Source organism: Lontra canadensis, unplaced genomic scaffold (assembly GCF_010015895.1).
Source record: "Lontra canadensis isolate GAN:19392208 unplaced genomic scaffold, GSC_riverotter_1.0 scaffold2, whole genome shotgun sequence".
Classification (NCBI taxonomy): domain Eukaryota; kingdom Metazoa; phylum Chordata; class Mammalia; order Carnivora; family Mustelidae; genus Lontra; species Lontra canadensis.
In genome coordinates this window covers 30173786-30189702 of record NW_022630996.1, presented here as the reverse complement: position 1 = coordinate 30189702, position 15917 = coordinate 30173786, and the positions used below count along the sequence as shown (strand labels likewise).

At 44.6% G+C, this 15917-nt stretch overlaps 1 protein-coding gene and 1 long non-coding RNA gene across 4 annotated transcripts in view; one reads left to right on the top strand and one right to left on the bottom strand.

The window, feature by feature from the left end:
• Positions 1-600: 600 nt before the first annotated feature.
• Positions 601-15917, bottom strand: part of DOCK4 (dedicator of cytokinesis 4) — a 428176-nt gene continuing 412859 nt past the window's right edge. For 2 of the 3 annotated variants that reach the window (XM_032871243.1, XM_032871253.1), the window contains 7 exons: positions 15541-15661; positions 14405-14486; positions 14139-14248; positions 11558-11630; positions 9694-9807; positions 6508-6569; positions 601-3236 (listed from right to left, as the gene is read on the bottom strand). In XM_032871243.1, coding sequence (XP_032727134.1) covers positions 2805-3236; positions 6508-6569; positions 9694-9807; positions 11558-11630; positions 14139-14248; positions 14405-14486; positions 15541-15661 — 994 coding nt within the window. In that variant the 3' untranslated portion in view covers positions 601-2804. The remainder of the gene's footprint in view (positions 3237-6507; positions 6570-9693; positions 9808-11557; positions 11631-14138; positions 14249-14404; positions 14487-15540; positions 15662-15917) is intronic. The other variant, XM_032871262.1, reaches the window with a different exon arrangement.
• Positions 7303-15794, top strand: LOC116875622. Its single transcript, XR_004384236.1, has 2 exons — positions 7303-7347; positions 15445-15794. It is a non-coding gene; the product is annotated as an uncharacterized LOC116875622 (long non-coding RNA).

The following is a 15917-nucleotide window of genomic DNA, read 5'->3' as shown; positions in this document are numbered from 1 at the left end:
AAATTGGGGAGAAAAGCTGGCCTGTGGATAGAGTTTGTCAGAGCTAACAAAGGTAGTTATTCCTTTGTACGCCTGGCAGTTACCTGTCTTGTGTCAAGTACTCCAATGTAAACAAACGTGGATTTTTTTTTTTTTTTTCTGGAGAGAGCACGCACATGCACGCACGCACGCACACACACACACACACACACAGGAGCACCAGCATGTGGGTGGGGGAGTGAGGCCGGGTGGGGAGGGGCAGAGGGTAAGGGAGAGAGAGAGAATCCCAGGCAGGATCTACACCCAGCCCAGAGCCCAAGGGTGGGGGTAGGGGGGCTGGACCTCAGGAAAATGGCTCTCCTTAGGTTAATTAAGTCTAGTATCCAGGTAAATCACTTCTCTGTTGGTTACTAGCAATACCATTACCTTTTCAACTTTTTTTCTCCAAGGTATAAATAAGTTTTGCCTGGAGATGTGTGTCAGCCAAGGCAAGACAACACCAAAACAGGATCTATCAACCAAAGAGTCTAACAACATCAGTCACCACGATCCGACCAAGAGATTTACGCAGCTTCTGTTGCAGGTAAAGGCACGTTGACAACAGGAATAAAGACAGTTATGTTAAGATTAATCAGGTAATTTTATTAAATATTTACCATTCAGCAGCAACCAACATGAACATCTGAGCTAACAGAATCTTTTGAAATGTTCTGCTATATAGCTGCTTCAGAAATACACACATGATAAATTGAACTGTTCATTGCCAAAAAACTTCTTTAAAAAAATGGCTTCAAGAGCAAATAACACTGATTTACACAGTGCCCAAGCACTAGTCAACAATCTATTAAATTACAAAGGAAAAGGAAATCAAAGAAGCTTTGTTACCTTATGCATGTCAACTTATTTAAATGGAAGGCTTTACTTCTTTAAAGCAACAGGAATATGGAGCTTCTTATGTGTGTGTGTGTATATATTTTTAAGAATGTGATTACAAACACAAAGTGTTATCATCAAAAGCAAGAGCTAGTCCAGAAATTCCCGACTGCAAAACTTGCAAGATACAAAGCTAAAATTCATGTTCCTTTTCTCAATAATGAATACTTCTACTAAACATAAATATTTTAACATATATTAATTTTTCTGACATTCATTCAAAACTGTAAAGTCAATATTGCAGAATTATTGTTAAAAGCACATATGTACAAATATTCTTTTTCCATACATAAAGTATTTGGCATAATTATAACAATCATACTGCATCCACAATGTTTGCTTTTATTTGTACTTTTTTTTTACACATAATGGTATCTCTTATTAAAATTAACTAGTTATGTACAAAAATACTTGAACATTTATCATAGAAAACCTCTATAACCAGCCTCAACAGCATATACCTGCTGAATGGTTTCATTAAGAGAATATAAAAAAGTGGTCACTGCCTTCCAGGTAAGCTATCAACAAAAACAAACACGGTTAAACTAAAATGAGCTTCCCAACAAAAGAGGGAAAATATTTAACGGTATGATTTAAAATACAGTTCATATTTATTGTCAATTGAGTGTTATAAACAGTCAATAAAAGAAAAAAACAAAAATACAAAATACATTACTACATACAAGGTGCTTTTTTCACACTCCTGCAACTGTGGCTTTAGCATCCCTACCTAGATCTGAGATGCTGCGCAGCAGTACTCAAGCCAGAGGGGTCTACAGCCTTCTCACCCTTCAAAAAACAGGATCCGCCAAGAAGACAAGCTCTGGTAGGAGCTTGGAGAGTTGTGAAGAATATTCTATTTGGCGCAGGATTGAAAGTTAATGCCCTTACCTTTTGAAAGTCCTTTTGCCATTTAATCATGCTAATATATTTTCTCCAAGGTTTTTTCTCTTCATTTACGCTATTGATTTAATACTGTCCTGTATTGATTCCTGAATTCTTGTTAATGGGACACATTAATTTGTGCCTATTTAACACGTGAACATCTGCTCTTCTTCAATGACAAATGCTGCAGAGGAAACTATCAAGTACGGAAGCACAAGATTCAAGTAAACACTTCTCCTGGGGTCTTTTGCTTAATCTAGCCGATTAGAACTCTGAAAGTAAACTGCACCTTGAAAAGAAATACAGTAGATGCCGTGATGTCAGGATACTAAAGGATTTACCAACCGATTCACAAAGGTAGAATTTTAAGACAGTAGATGGTGGTCAGATGTCAAAAGCAACCTTAAAGAGTTACTTTGTTTCAGGAACAAAATAACTTGCAGTCCTAGTCCTTGCAACCCCTTAAGTATATTGTCTGAGTAGCCTGCTTTAACTTGTAACTCTGTTGGTGTGCACTGATCAGTCTGTTCACGGAAAGAGCCAGAAATCTCCCCTTATGTACAGAAGTCTTCTAAAGCAAGGATCATTGTGTTAGGATGTGCATTGACTTTAGTAAGCTTTCTCGGAGTATCAAGTATTCAGTAAAAAGTACACAACATCATCACGCGCGCCGTGTTGTTCGACAATAGCCTATTGGTTTTAAGATGAAACTATATAAAAAAGGTGAACATAAAAAGATACAAAAGAAGTCTTTAACGCTATTTACCACTTTCAAACGAGAGACATTGTAAGGAAAGTCAGCCATACTTCACGGAACATCTGGCGTTTGAGATCAGTAACTTTTAATATTGTGCAACATATTAATAAGCAAGTGTTAATTCCATTCATTGAAAGACAAATCTGAGTAAGTTATTAAAGTGCCTACACTAAATGTCTCCTCGTCCTACTGCCTATTCTCTTGTAAACCGCCAGGACTCCGCGTCGCCGCGGGAGACCAGCAAAGGGACTCATAACTGCGAGACCTTGCGGGGCAGGGGCCGGGGGCGCGGGCCGGGCTCAGTCCTCCGGGTCCCGTTCTCCAGGTGGCCGGGCCGCGCCGCCAGCGGCTTGGGGGGCAGTGCGGGCGGCTCGGCCGTGACCGGGATGGAGAGGCTGTGAGGTAGCGGGACCGGCCGCCGCAGAGTCCGCTCGTACACGCTATAGGGCGGCGGTGTTTTGCTCTCCTTGCGCCCCGGCTCCTCCGGCCCGCTGTAGCTCGGCCCCGGCCCCGGCGCCAACTGTTCATTCACCTGATTTTCGAAGCCTGAGGTTTCCGAGGTGCTACACCGGCTGAGCGAAGAAATCCCACTGCTGTAGCTGCCCGAAAGGACCGGGGAGTTGGAGATGAGTCCTGGGGAGTGGTACTCCACCGGAGAGGGGGTGAAAGACTGCACGGAGCCCTGCTCGAAGGCGAGAGAAAAGACGCAGGGAAGACGGCAGAGTCATCAACACTGTCCCGGGCTGCCCGCGAGCCTCCCGCCCTGAACCCCAGCCCTCATCCCCGGCGCTCTTAACGGGACTGTACGTGGAGACAGGGCCTTGAAGGCGGTGGGGGCGGGGGGGGTACCTTAAAAGTGAGGCCTTTCCGGTAGGCCCTTGTCTGATCTGACTGGTGTCCTTACGGGAAGAAATTTGGGTAGAGAGGCCCCAAAGGTGCAAAGACCGCGCATTAAAGCAGAGGGAGAAGGCGGCCCATCTGCAAGCCAAGGAGAGGGGCCGCGGGAGAAACCAGGTCTCCCGACACCTTGTTTTTGGATCCTGCAGCCTCCTGAACTGTGAGGAAATCCATCCCTGTTGTTGAAGCCGCCCACACTGTGGCGCTTACTTCTGGCAGCCCTGCTGTGGGACTAACGCACACAACCCAGCCTCAGATCGGAGGCCTTGTCCTCTCCGCAGCAAGACGGACCTCGGGCTTTCACCTGCTATCCCCTCCGTTCACCTTGCTGGCCATTCTACTCTTTTTCGGGGCAGAAAGAAGCTAAAAGTAATCAGGAAGAAAATTCAGAAGGGTATAATTAGTCCCATCATTTGAAAGATGGGGAACCCGCAGAAACAACAGAAAGCTTGGGCCTGTGCCGTTTTCCCTTTCTAGCTCAGCAGGGATGGGCAGAACTGGAGGACAGGAGCCGGGGCAGCCTGACGTGGGTGAGGCTCCTACCAAAGACCTCCGGAGGAGGAGTGAGGCACCCTAGGCTTGCACTTCAGTTCTCTCCCATTCCTGACCCCTGAGCTGAAGCAGCAGCACTCCGGCAGCTCTGGGGCTCCTCTCCGGCTCTAGACTGAAATGGGACCTGTTTCTTCTGGCACATTTTTAAAGAAACGGACTTGGTTACTAATTTTGTAAAATAGGAAGACTTCTCATAAAACCCCAATATTTTTGGCATTATGTAAAAAAAAAAAAAATAGCAACAACGGCTTGCTTTCTCTTAATGGGGACAATCTTTTGAAACAGGAGGGGTTTTCCCCTGGAGATGGGGCATGGATTCTGCAGTTGACTTTGGTCTTCACATTGTGTTCTACCAGCCTCCTTTGTTCACATATGTTAGCGGTCTACTCTGTTGGCTACTCTGAATTTGCTAATACCCCAACTGGTGTCCTACGGAAAAGGAGTCCTAAGTGATGCTCTGTGAGAGCAGGGTTCTACTGGGAAATGCTGCATATTGTGTGCTCCTTGAGTGCATTTAAAGCATAGTAGCATGTTAAAGTCTTACAATCAAGAAAATGAAAGGATACCTCAGCCTTGGGTTTTCTAAACTTAGTTGACCACAGACCACTTTTTTATTTATTGTGTAATGGCCTCTAAAACTATACCCTATGGAGAGCATTTCTGAAATGCTATCCTAGACTAACTCTACCTTGGTCTCTCTTTTTAAACAAAATAATGCTGGGAGACACAAACTCATTTAGCAGGAGCCTAAAATGAAGTGTTGCCAATTAGGGGATCCAAATTCACTGCTGTTCACTGTCAAAAATCAGACTGCAAGTTTAAGTAAGGCAGGTAAGCTCAGTCTTCGCCACAGGATTAACTCCATCATTTAATTGCTGAAAAAACTGAGTTAAGGCAACAAACTGCATTCTAGGCATAGCAAAGATCATAACTTGGTAGCACTGTGCCCCCTAATGTAACACAGGAGTCATAACAGAAATATGCCATTTGTTTTCTCTCCAAACCCTGTTTGTGTAGATATGGCTGCAGAGCTACCCCTGGCCAGTAAGAACATCACCAGCTCTGCAGAGAGAGAAACCATATGCCACCTTACCAAACGGGACTGTTTGGTAGCTGCTTGAATATTCTCATGCCTTCAGTTCTTTTTACAGAATCAGTCTCGTAGACTTGCCATCTTACTACTCTACAAAATCAAGTTGGAAAATGCAGATGTTAATTGCATAGCAATATGTGGGAGCTCCTTGCGAGTAAGGCCAAATGTAAGATATGGAAACATCATGTTGCTTCCTTTCCCATCACAGCAACATGACAGTCTACGGCTGCCCAAGCTAATGCAGTCATGGGTACGTTATGATTAACAGCTGCATTGCAGAATGACCAAAAAAAAAAAAAAAAAAAAAACCACACACAAAAAAACCCAACCGACCCCCTCCCAAAACCCCCAAAAAACCAAACCAGCAAATAATTTGCACTCTCCAGCAAATTTCTACATCAGAAACGTTGGCAATGCAAATGAAATCACACTTCTTTGCAATTTTCTCCATTTGGGGGCTTTTGTTTTCCAGAGTCTCAGTTTCTATCAGCAACTATCCTTAGCAACACAGATGCACTGGATCACGACCTGCCCCTGTGTGTTTTTAGAAGCTAATTTGTCTCTTTCTTTCACATTACTGAGAAATACCTTCTCAACAAAAAGGACACGGAGCATGTAAATCCTCACTCAGATTCAAAATCATTCTTTTAACACCCACTTCAACCCCATATTTGCCTCTGGTGCGGCGGCTCTGAACACCAGTGTCTGTAGGTATTGACAATCCCTGCAGCCAGTCCCTGATTCAATTTGGATAGAGACTAAATGTTATTCTTTACCTTCATGAGGGATTTTGTATGTTTAGAGATGTTAAATAGCCTACGTTTACCTATCAATTTAAAGCTCTTCAATTTGTTTCCTAGAAATTTTACTCCTTTTACTGTCTTGTTTTTCATGATGAAGTATGTATCTCAAATGTAAATGAAAACATTCGTATAAAACATGGAAGGAGAAAACGTCGGGTTTGACTTTGTCAAATGGTTGGGGCTGACAGAAGCAAAAAGGCCCAGGAGACCCTTTATTGGGTTTGATGGCTGAGTTTTTAAATTTTTATTTCTTTCTCTTTTTTTGATGTCCCTGAAATCAAAAGGCCAGACTGAAAACATCCTAGGAAATTCAGTGGGACCATAATTCTTTCCTAATTCAGTGTATAAGGAGATTCTAGTCCATACATTTTCACTGCCACTATTTGGGGAATGAGGCCAATAACCCGAACACAGAGGGCTGCCTGATGGAGGAGGCTCCCTGACAGGAAAGCCTGTTTTCTTACCAATCTTCCTTCACCCCTTCTCTGGGTGTTCTTTGCCTGATCTGTACCTATGAAAGCAGCTCAGTGATGAACCACAGATGAATCGAAAGGAAAGAAGGAATGTGGAGCTAGTTTCTAGCCTGAGTCTAAAATATGAGTCTGTACCTTCAATGGAGATCTCCCAGCAGGTGAGGGGGACACTGACGTTGTATGTCTTGCTGGTGAAGCTGTAAACAGAGAGAAATGCTTTGAACTGAGAAAAACCAGAAGGTTCACTAGCTGCACATGCCTTCTGTGTACAAACCCATATAGATGGTCCAGTGCCTAAAGACCTCCTAGGCAAGGGGTGGGGAGATAGGGGAGAAACTAAATGATGCCTGTCCGAATCAGTCTCCTCACCAAGACATGGGAGAATTAGTGAAAAGTCACCAGCACATACATGATGGTATACAGAAGTGACAGGAGCTCGAACTGGTCCAATGTCCCATTTTCCAGAAGCCCAGATGCTTTTCCACTGCCTGATCTGTTTCAAAAGGTGTTTTTAGGTGTGATGTGCCAGGGAGAGGCTTTGGAAAATAGCTGCTGACTTTGAGCAGCAATGGGGACACTCATGCCACCTAGGCAGGTTAGAAGGGATCCATGAGAATAAACTGACACCAGCCCACCCACCCTCACATCCAGTACTCCCCAAACAGAAAACCCTTGGCCACATCCAAACAAGAAGTGAGAAGTTTTCCATTTTCCCCCTTCATGCTTGTACTCAGGTCTTCCCTTTGTCCCAGGGTGGTGGGGGCAGGGCAGGATGGGGTGGGGGTGGTGCTCTATGGATGTCATCATTACAGCAAAGAAGTGCTGTCTATTTCTCCCCCTGGGTTGCCTAGCCCTACAGCTGGGATGCAGCCCATGATGGCCCTGGTTCTGTGTGCTCAGAGGTCAGGGTCCAGCCCCCTGGAACACAAAACCGCGCACACAGAAAGCTGCCATGACACAGCCAACACGAGGAGGGTAAGTCAGATTTCCCAGTTCCACTACAGAGGTTTCACTGAGCTCAGGGTTTGCTGCTCCGTGATCAGCTGCCCTTCTCCCACTGCCAAAGTGAGGTTTACAACTCAAGAAAACTAGAAAGAGGCTGGAGGAAATAAAGACAGACAGTTACAGATCCCGCGACAGTGACCACAGATGATGACGTGAGGACAGACCAGGGGAGCAATCAGTGCAGAAGGGAGGGCAGCCCTTCCAGGTGAAACTGGGAGAGGTGAGGTCACCTGTGTCCTCGTGCACAAGGGGGAGTGGCCCTTTGTGGCCACGTGGGGGTGTGCAGCACCTGCTACTCTCAAAACACCGGTGTTAGTGTTAGCCTGTGGGTTGCGGTGGGGGCTGACAGAAGAACATCCTGTGTGAGCGGAGAAACAGAGTGCTGACTGGGAACTGTGTTACTGCCACCGCTGTGTGTGGTCCAGGTTTACCACAGCACAGGCTCCTCTTCCTCCTGAGCCGGGCATTCTGTGACCCCACCACGTGGTTCCAGAGCAGCCCTTGCAGCCATAGTCTGTCCACAGAGCTTTTCTAGAAACGCCTTCTCCCCCAGAGACCGAAAAGAGTACCGTTGGTATCCTTGCCTCCAAGTTTGACTGGGCCTGGGCTCTTACCTACCGTCAATACTGTTGTTCCTCTGAAAATGCTTTTCAAGTTTCTGACATGAGTGATACACCAGTTTAAACTGGAGACTCCTTGAATATATGTACAGCATGAATAAGATACAAATTACTTGGCTGAAGAGTCTTGGCCGTCTCGGGCCACAGTGGTATTCGGATGTGGGTTATCCATGAAGCCTAGTTATTTCTTGTTCTGTTGAAAAATCTCACATGCTTTTCAAAACCTGTTGGTGCCTTTTAGCTTTGACAAGTATAGAACCAACTGGGTAGCACACAGTTTGTTTAAAAAAAAAAAAAAGTCAGTAAAAAAAAAAAGAAAACCAAGATGAGATGCTAAAATACAGCAAATGGAACCTGAATGAGCAATTCTGAAAAATCTGGGAAGAAAATGTCGTATCTGCTCTTGCTTTTAGGCCAGTTGTATTTGTAAACTCCAGAACTACTCTAGACGTGTGCACATGTTGAAAAGACTCTCCCCATCCCCAAGAGAGGCAGATTCAGCAGAGGAGGACTTAAAGACTGTACCATATCACGGTTACCAAGCAAATGGCTTGTTCAGTAGGAAAGGGGGTCTATTATTGCTATAAGCTCATAAAGTTTCTTAAGAATTTTCAGTGGTTCTCAAAATCTAGAAGGGTTTGGTAAAATCAATTCTAGGGCTTTACTCTGGAAATGGTGATCTTCTGATTCAGATTTTCTGATCTGATTCAGATCTCAGATCTTCTAGGTTGAGCCTAAGAATTTGCTTCTTAAACCATCACCTGAAGGGCTGCAGTACCCTGAATCAACCCCTTGAGAAATCTCACATTTTTTTAAAAGTTTTATTTATTTAGGGGCACCTGTGTGGCTCAGTCATTAAGCATCTGCCTTTGGCTCAGGTCATGATCCCAGAGTCATGGGATCGAGCCCCACATCAGACTCCCTGCTCAGCGGGAAGCCTGCTTCTCCCTCTCCCTCTCCCACTCCCCTTGCTTGTGTCCTGCTCTCGCTATGTCTGTCAAAAGAAAAAAAAAAAGTGTGCACATGCAAGTGAGAAGGCGAGTGTGGGGAAGGAGCACAGCAGTAGGGAAACAATCTCAGGCAATCACTGAGCGCAGAGCCCTATGTAACATGATGTGGGGCTCCATCCCACGACCCTGAGATCATGACCTGAGCTGAAATCAATAGTGGAACACTTAACGGACTGAGCCACCCAGGCACCCTGAGAAATTTCACTCACTCCTGGATACAGACCTCTCTACCCAAGGGAGAGCAATGGATGCGAGGTTAGTTGCTCCCCACAAGCTTATCAAAGTTACAATTAGTTCCTGTTTCGGGGCCATGTGAAACTCTGGCATCAGTCCCGAGTAAGAGTAAAGTGGCTGAATTAGCAGAGGTTGATAAGAATGAGGTGGTTCAAGCAAAGGACAGAGAAAATACTAAGGGCTTGGCAAAGCTCAGGGTACCTCCCCAAATTTTAAGGATGGTGCCTAGGAGGAGAACATCTGTCTACGGAGTTCATGAGGAATGGAGTACAGTCTGACTTAATGTAGTAAGAAATTCAGGAAAGAAGGAAAACACTGGGAATTAATTAAACTACTCAGGTTTTTACCTCAGACACCAAATGCCTACCTTTCTCTGAGGAATTCACGACAAGCTGGAGTAGTCATAAAAGTTACTTTATAAAAGTGACTGTTCAAATGCTTCAAATACCCACCAGTTTGTGTGGGTCTTGGAGGGACAGGGGGAGAGAGAATTTTCCCACTATCCGACATGTTCTTGGCTTCTTTCCCACTGTCCAGGCTCCAGCTGCTAGGGGTGGGATTCACAGCTGGAAGGGAATAACACAGCTAAAAACACATGGTCCACTTCGCCCTTCGAACACTTGAGATCTTAGAAGAAAGTCGAAATTATCCAGAATGAAAAGATCAACTGGATTAAAAAACAAAACCAAAAAAACCCCCAAAACCTCCTAAACCTTTAATTTTCTACTTCACAGTTGTAGTTGACATTTAATTGGGTGCTAGCATGTCTGTTTAATTCCCCTCAAGCAGTCAGACAAAACTACAGATCTCCACAGGAGAACGGTGGAATCTTGCTGAGAATTACAAATGTGTTTAGATAATAGATAACAGATGGGCGGACACAGTCGCTGAAGTATTTTATAAGTCAGTTTTTAGTGGAAACTTCTGGACAAGTGGCACCCAAAAAGGGGGAAGACAGTAATAGGCTAATATTTCAACTACCTGGCAGGATGAACCACACCATCCTGTTGACCAAATCTTTGGCAAAAGGACCCTTGTTCCAGAAATCAATGGATCAGACTGAAGTATGTCCTTAAAAAAAAAAAGTAATTTGGAATACGGACCGTATCATTCCTTTTTTTAAAAATTTGTCTGTTCCATGCTTCAGTAAGATGCAGAAATATGGAACGACTCCTGTTAGAAGCAAGGGCAAGACACACAAGATTAGAAATAACTGCTAGGAAATCAGGTTTCCAAAAGCAAGTCTTAAGATTGCTAGTGGTTTGCTCCCTGTACAGACACTGCCATCTGATGGACACAGCTGGGATTTCAACATTTTACTCGAAATCACCACATCAATTTCAGGGGATGGAATCACCACTCTTAAAAATTAATTTTTCTCAGTTCGTTTTAAATTGGCTTTGGGGTTTTCCTTGGTAGAAGGGCTGAGGAAAACGCTAAGCTCTCCAGGCAAAGATTAACATTCGACATGTAACATTAAAGCAAAATTTGTGTTTTAAAATCATTTCAGCTACCATCTCCCTAGTTGCAATCTCCCAAGGAAAGTTTTAATGTTAATCTATCTGTGTCGTCCAAGGACAATACAGTTTAGCTCTTAATGAGGACAATTAAAGTGCACTTTATGGGAACATTTCATTAGCGGCTCGAGTCCTGGGCTTACAGGACCGCTCTGAGTTCTGAGGCTTGACCCCGCACGAGGCAAATGGGTGACTTGCTGCTGGCCCCCACCCGCACGGTGGAGGGGGTCACACTGAATCTGCTCTTCATCTCCTGTCACCGATGCTAATTAGCTATTAACCGTTGTGCATGGGTTTCTCATTTTTTTGTATGACCTTGAGGCAGGGCACACTCCATTATGCACTGGATTGCAATTCCTAAGTAGTAGTATAGGAGTCCCCACAAACAACAGATGAACTGGCAGAGTGAGCTCTGTAAGGGAAACAAGGGTGGGACCAGGGAACCCATCTGGGAAGGTGCTATTTTCACTGTGCCAAACAAGTCGCCTCCTCAGCAGCTTTGTTTCAGGGAGCATAGGCATTGCCTTGGTGACGGGACCCCAAAAGCCATTTAACCGAGGGGTTCCTAACTTGCTCAGATTCTGCTGTTCAATTCTACAAGAAAACAGGTTTGAAAGGATGCGTCAGGAAAGACTATCTTTCATGAACCCCCTGAAGGGCAAATTAGTTCCCATCACTAAAGATCCGGAGATCTGCCTTCCACAAAGACACACAATAGACTGGAGAAAATGAGGACAAAACAAAGCCTTACAGTTGCCGGAAGGGGGTTGGGCAATGAAGGGGCTAGCTTTATACCCACCTTTCTCAGGTGCAGAAAGATTCGGGTCACTGCGTGGCAAGGCCCCTTCTCCAATATGATTAAACAGCAGCCTCTGCAAAAGCACAAGAGTCTGTTTTTATGGCACACTATGCCGTGAAGGGAGACCTTCTAGAAAATGAGATGATTGTCTCATAACTGAAACTTTTGGTTCAAAATAATTTTTATATGGTACATGATGAGCCTAGGAACCAAGAATTCAATTATATTTAAGGAAAAGAGGCGAGAAGAGTCTTAAGTTTAAGAAGTTTGTATTTGGGAGCGCCTGGGTGGCTCAGTCAGTTAAGTGGCTGCCTTCGGCTTGGGTCATGATTCCAGGGTCCTAGGATCGAGCCCCACATCAGGCTCCCTGCTCAGCAGAGAGCCTGCTTCTCTCTCTCTCCCTCTGCCTGCTGCCCTGCTTACTTGTGCTCTCTCTCTCTCTCTCTGTCAAATAACTAACTAAATAAGTAATCTTTAAAAAAAAAAGTTTGTATTCGATTTTAAATGTAAGTGGTAAATAAGTTTTCATAATACAATGGAGGAAAAAACAGTAAGCAGCGGTTAAGCTATGGTGCTCTTTATAAATAAGAACGCTAGACTGGCAGTATGAAACATAAGAATTAAGAGATATTAGCTCAAAAAATCTCTAGTGAATGGACATGTGTTGAGTCCTAGGTTAAAAACACGAAATGGACAATATTCTGCGGATTTTAACCCACAAAGATGCCAGTTTTGCATGGTTCCACCTAATACATTAAAAGAAAAAGGGCAGGACCTTAAAAGTGGATACACCATAGCAATGTGTATTATCGGGGTTTTGGCAATGACACACTGCTTCACATTTTACCAAAAGTGGAAAAGCCGGAGGCTAATCAAGGAAGGCTTTCAGAGTCCCCCATGCTGGCAACACGCGCGCTCCTGGAGCAGATGGAACAAAGTGTGAAATTCCCTTGCAACAGCAAGTGACAAAGGGAAGGAAAACTGGTGAGCTGGTTCAGCCAAACGCACTCAGAGAGAATTTCTGCGAGACAGCAGTGTTGCGCAGAGCAGGCATCCTGGGGCTTTCAGGAAGATTACACAATCAGCAAAGATAAACCAATCAAGCCACATCCCACTCGCTCTCATCCATTTCCAGATGCAGCTACAGACTTCTGCCAGGGTGGTGTAGAAAAACAGAAAAATTAGCTGGAACATAAATGAGTACTGTTCTCCACTCCTAAATGATTCCCAAATCATCGGTAAAATGCAGGGCTACCCAAGAATCTCCACGTTGGAAACCACCCTTCACAGTCCCTTAAGTGCCCAGAGAGCTGAGCCCTTGGCCCTGCCCTCACCTGGACTAAGAGGGATGGATGTGGGAAACAAAGGCAGAAGAAAAATTACTAAATTTCCTTACTACCTACAGCCCATTGACACATCCTTGAAATAGGCAGAGGAACATTCCTCTAGCGACTCAACGGCCTACATGTTGACACTTTGCTAAGGACAAAAGGCAATCCTAGCCTAATCCCTCCCCCGACCCCTGGCCCCTAGGATCCTGTAAGTCTACTTTACCATATAACAATCCTTTTGGAAACTTCCTTTATCTCTGACCCCTCCCCCACAGATACATGTTGGCAATCATCCCACAAGCATATCGCCCACTGATACACATCTGAACCTCTCACGACTCACGTTTTATTAGATGGTAATAAATGACCTTTCCCCAACAATAGTTAGTCTCCTCAAGGTTCTGGAAACCTTGCTTCCAAATTCCTTAGAGACTTACGCTATCCCTAAGCCCCTCCCAACTTGAAAGTCTATAATGGGCCACTCCTCATGACCCTGGGGCGCAGCTCTTTCTACCTATGTGTCCTACCCCTGTTCTTTAATAAAATCACTTTTTTGCACCAAAGATGTCTCAAAAGTTCCTTCTTGGCCATCCGCTTTGAACCTAACATCTTTCCTACATCAGGATCACTTCAAAATCAAGTCCTGGCAGGAGCTGAGGACCATGGGCCTTTACTCCTTGGGGTACAGGGAAAGCCTGGGCCCCCAACTGCTTTTCTCTCAACACATTAAAGAATGGCAAAGGTGAACGGAAATTGTCCTTGTGCTCCTGGGTACCTCAGAAAGGAATCAAGTGAAGCTCTCTCAAACTAGGTAGCGGCCAAAAGAAAGGCTGCTGGACGGATCATGTTTCTCCAGGGTCTTTGGCTAATGGAGAAAGTTGCTTGAAATTCCTGGTACACACACGCAAACACTCACAGACACTCCAGCTCATTCACCTAATTACCCCTTGTCCTGTTTAAATAGCAGCAATGAACTAGAGAGCTAGGTCAAGGAGGGAAGAATCATTTCCCATTTTCCGCTCTGCTCGACTGCTCAGGCAACAACCTATGTATCTGTATCAGAAATATGGCTCCAACGGAAACTGTGAACAACAGGCATGGAACAGAGGTTCACTCTTCACTCAGATCGACTTGTTATCTAACAAAGCCCATCTGGTTGCCTCTGGCAGGTACAGGGTTTTTCTGCAGAGATATGTAAGCAATTCCAGACATCAGCTTGTTTTCTAGGATCTCCGTCCCCCAAGGACTACCTGAGAAGGTTCCACAGGTGTTGGGTAGATGGCACTGCACGGTCTCTCTCTCGGGGACAGGCAAGAGTTTTCTCGGGAATGTTTGTGTTTGTCAGACAACAAGGGGGAAGCTGGGAAGAGAAGAAAAGGAAGGATCGTCAGGGTGAGGTGCTAGACCTGCCGGGAGGACAGGGCTTGTGTGCCGTGGCCGCTGGCCATCCTTCAGGAACCCGAGGGCCACAGCTCCCATGTGGCACCCTCAGTCAACCCCACACCCTGCCACTGACCTCTGGCGCTCGAGGGGGCAGAACTTGTCACGTTAGGAGAAGCAGAGTGAGTCGAACTCAAGCTTGAGGTAGATGGACTTGGCTGCAAATACAAAGGAGCTGTTATCACCCACGGCTTAGAGACTCCACACAACACGGACATATTGAAAACAAAATCCCTGCCCTTTCCTTTCAAAGGAGCCAAAAAACAAACCAGAACAAAACGAAATGAAAATGAAAAGCAAAGGGCCATTTAGAACTAGAGAAAAATCTCAGACTGATAAGGAAGTCTTTCTGAATTAATCACGAATTTGAGATTTAAAAACAAAATACTCCAAAAAAAAAAAAAAATCTGAGATTTTGACTCCGGTTAAAGGAACACATTCACGTTAGTTTCCGGGACACCCTGGGACCGAGGAGCAGGTAGCAGTGCCCTTGCTGACTAAGGGACACTGGAAGGACTCTCAGCCGAGGCCACAGAGATAGGGGACTGCTTCTAAAGAGCAGAAGACACCTTCTTGTTTTCTTCAAAAATGTGCTCAAGGCATAAATTTGGCAGTAGGTGCCATGCCCATTTTCTAAAGACAGTGCAGAGGGAAATTTTAGCTGCTTCTTACTAATCAGTGTAAATACTCTATTATTAGTAGGGTCTGAATAGAATTTTGTGTGGCAGGAGTTACCCTAACTAATGTCCTTAAAAACTATTTTGTTTCTTCAGTAAAAATATTTTTATTATGAAAATTTTCTGACAGGAACAGAGGTAGAAGAATTTTATAATGGCCCTCTCAACCATGTACTATGAAGTAAAAAGGCCACTTCGCCAGGCTAAGAGGCAGCTAGTGTGTGGTGACAGGCTCCCAGGGTCCCAAACTGAAGACGCAAACCAGAGGCAGGTTTCAATGCCAACCCTGCACAGTGTGCCTGGGCTTTCCCGTTCTTGCTCACGTCTTCTGAGAGTGGAGGGGGCAGTTTTGGGAGAAACCTCTTTGGAGGGTCCAGAGACCAACAAAGCAGTAAGAGTGTTTAAAGATTTGTCCTTAACTCAACGTTCTTGCTCGCAGATCTGTTCATGAGCCCAGCAGACTGAACAGAAACTCTCATGATTGAGACAGAAAAGGAATACACACGACCAGACGATTAAAAAGCCAATCAAGTACCTGCATGTTAAAGACTTCATCAGAGCTTTCTGATTGCCCTGTAATATTGCTTACTTCAGCAGAAGCTTGTGAGGACAGTGAGGAGGAAGAATATCGGTTGACAGCTGGGTAACTTAATGGGCTGTTTTGGGGGAAAAAAAATGGTCATTAACTCAGTCTCTGAATTGTACTTTACCGCATGCTGGTGTGGTATAAAACCAAAGGAAAAAAATATATACATCCCATTTTGTTGTCTCCTGTTTGCCTCAATATAATCAAATGTTTGAGTTTATTTATTTCTCATGCTGTTGCTGTTTTACCAGTGACAGATGTCTGCAGCTGCCTCGCGGGTTAATTATTTCATTAAGAAATAACGTATTTGACAAATTGTGCCATAA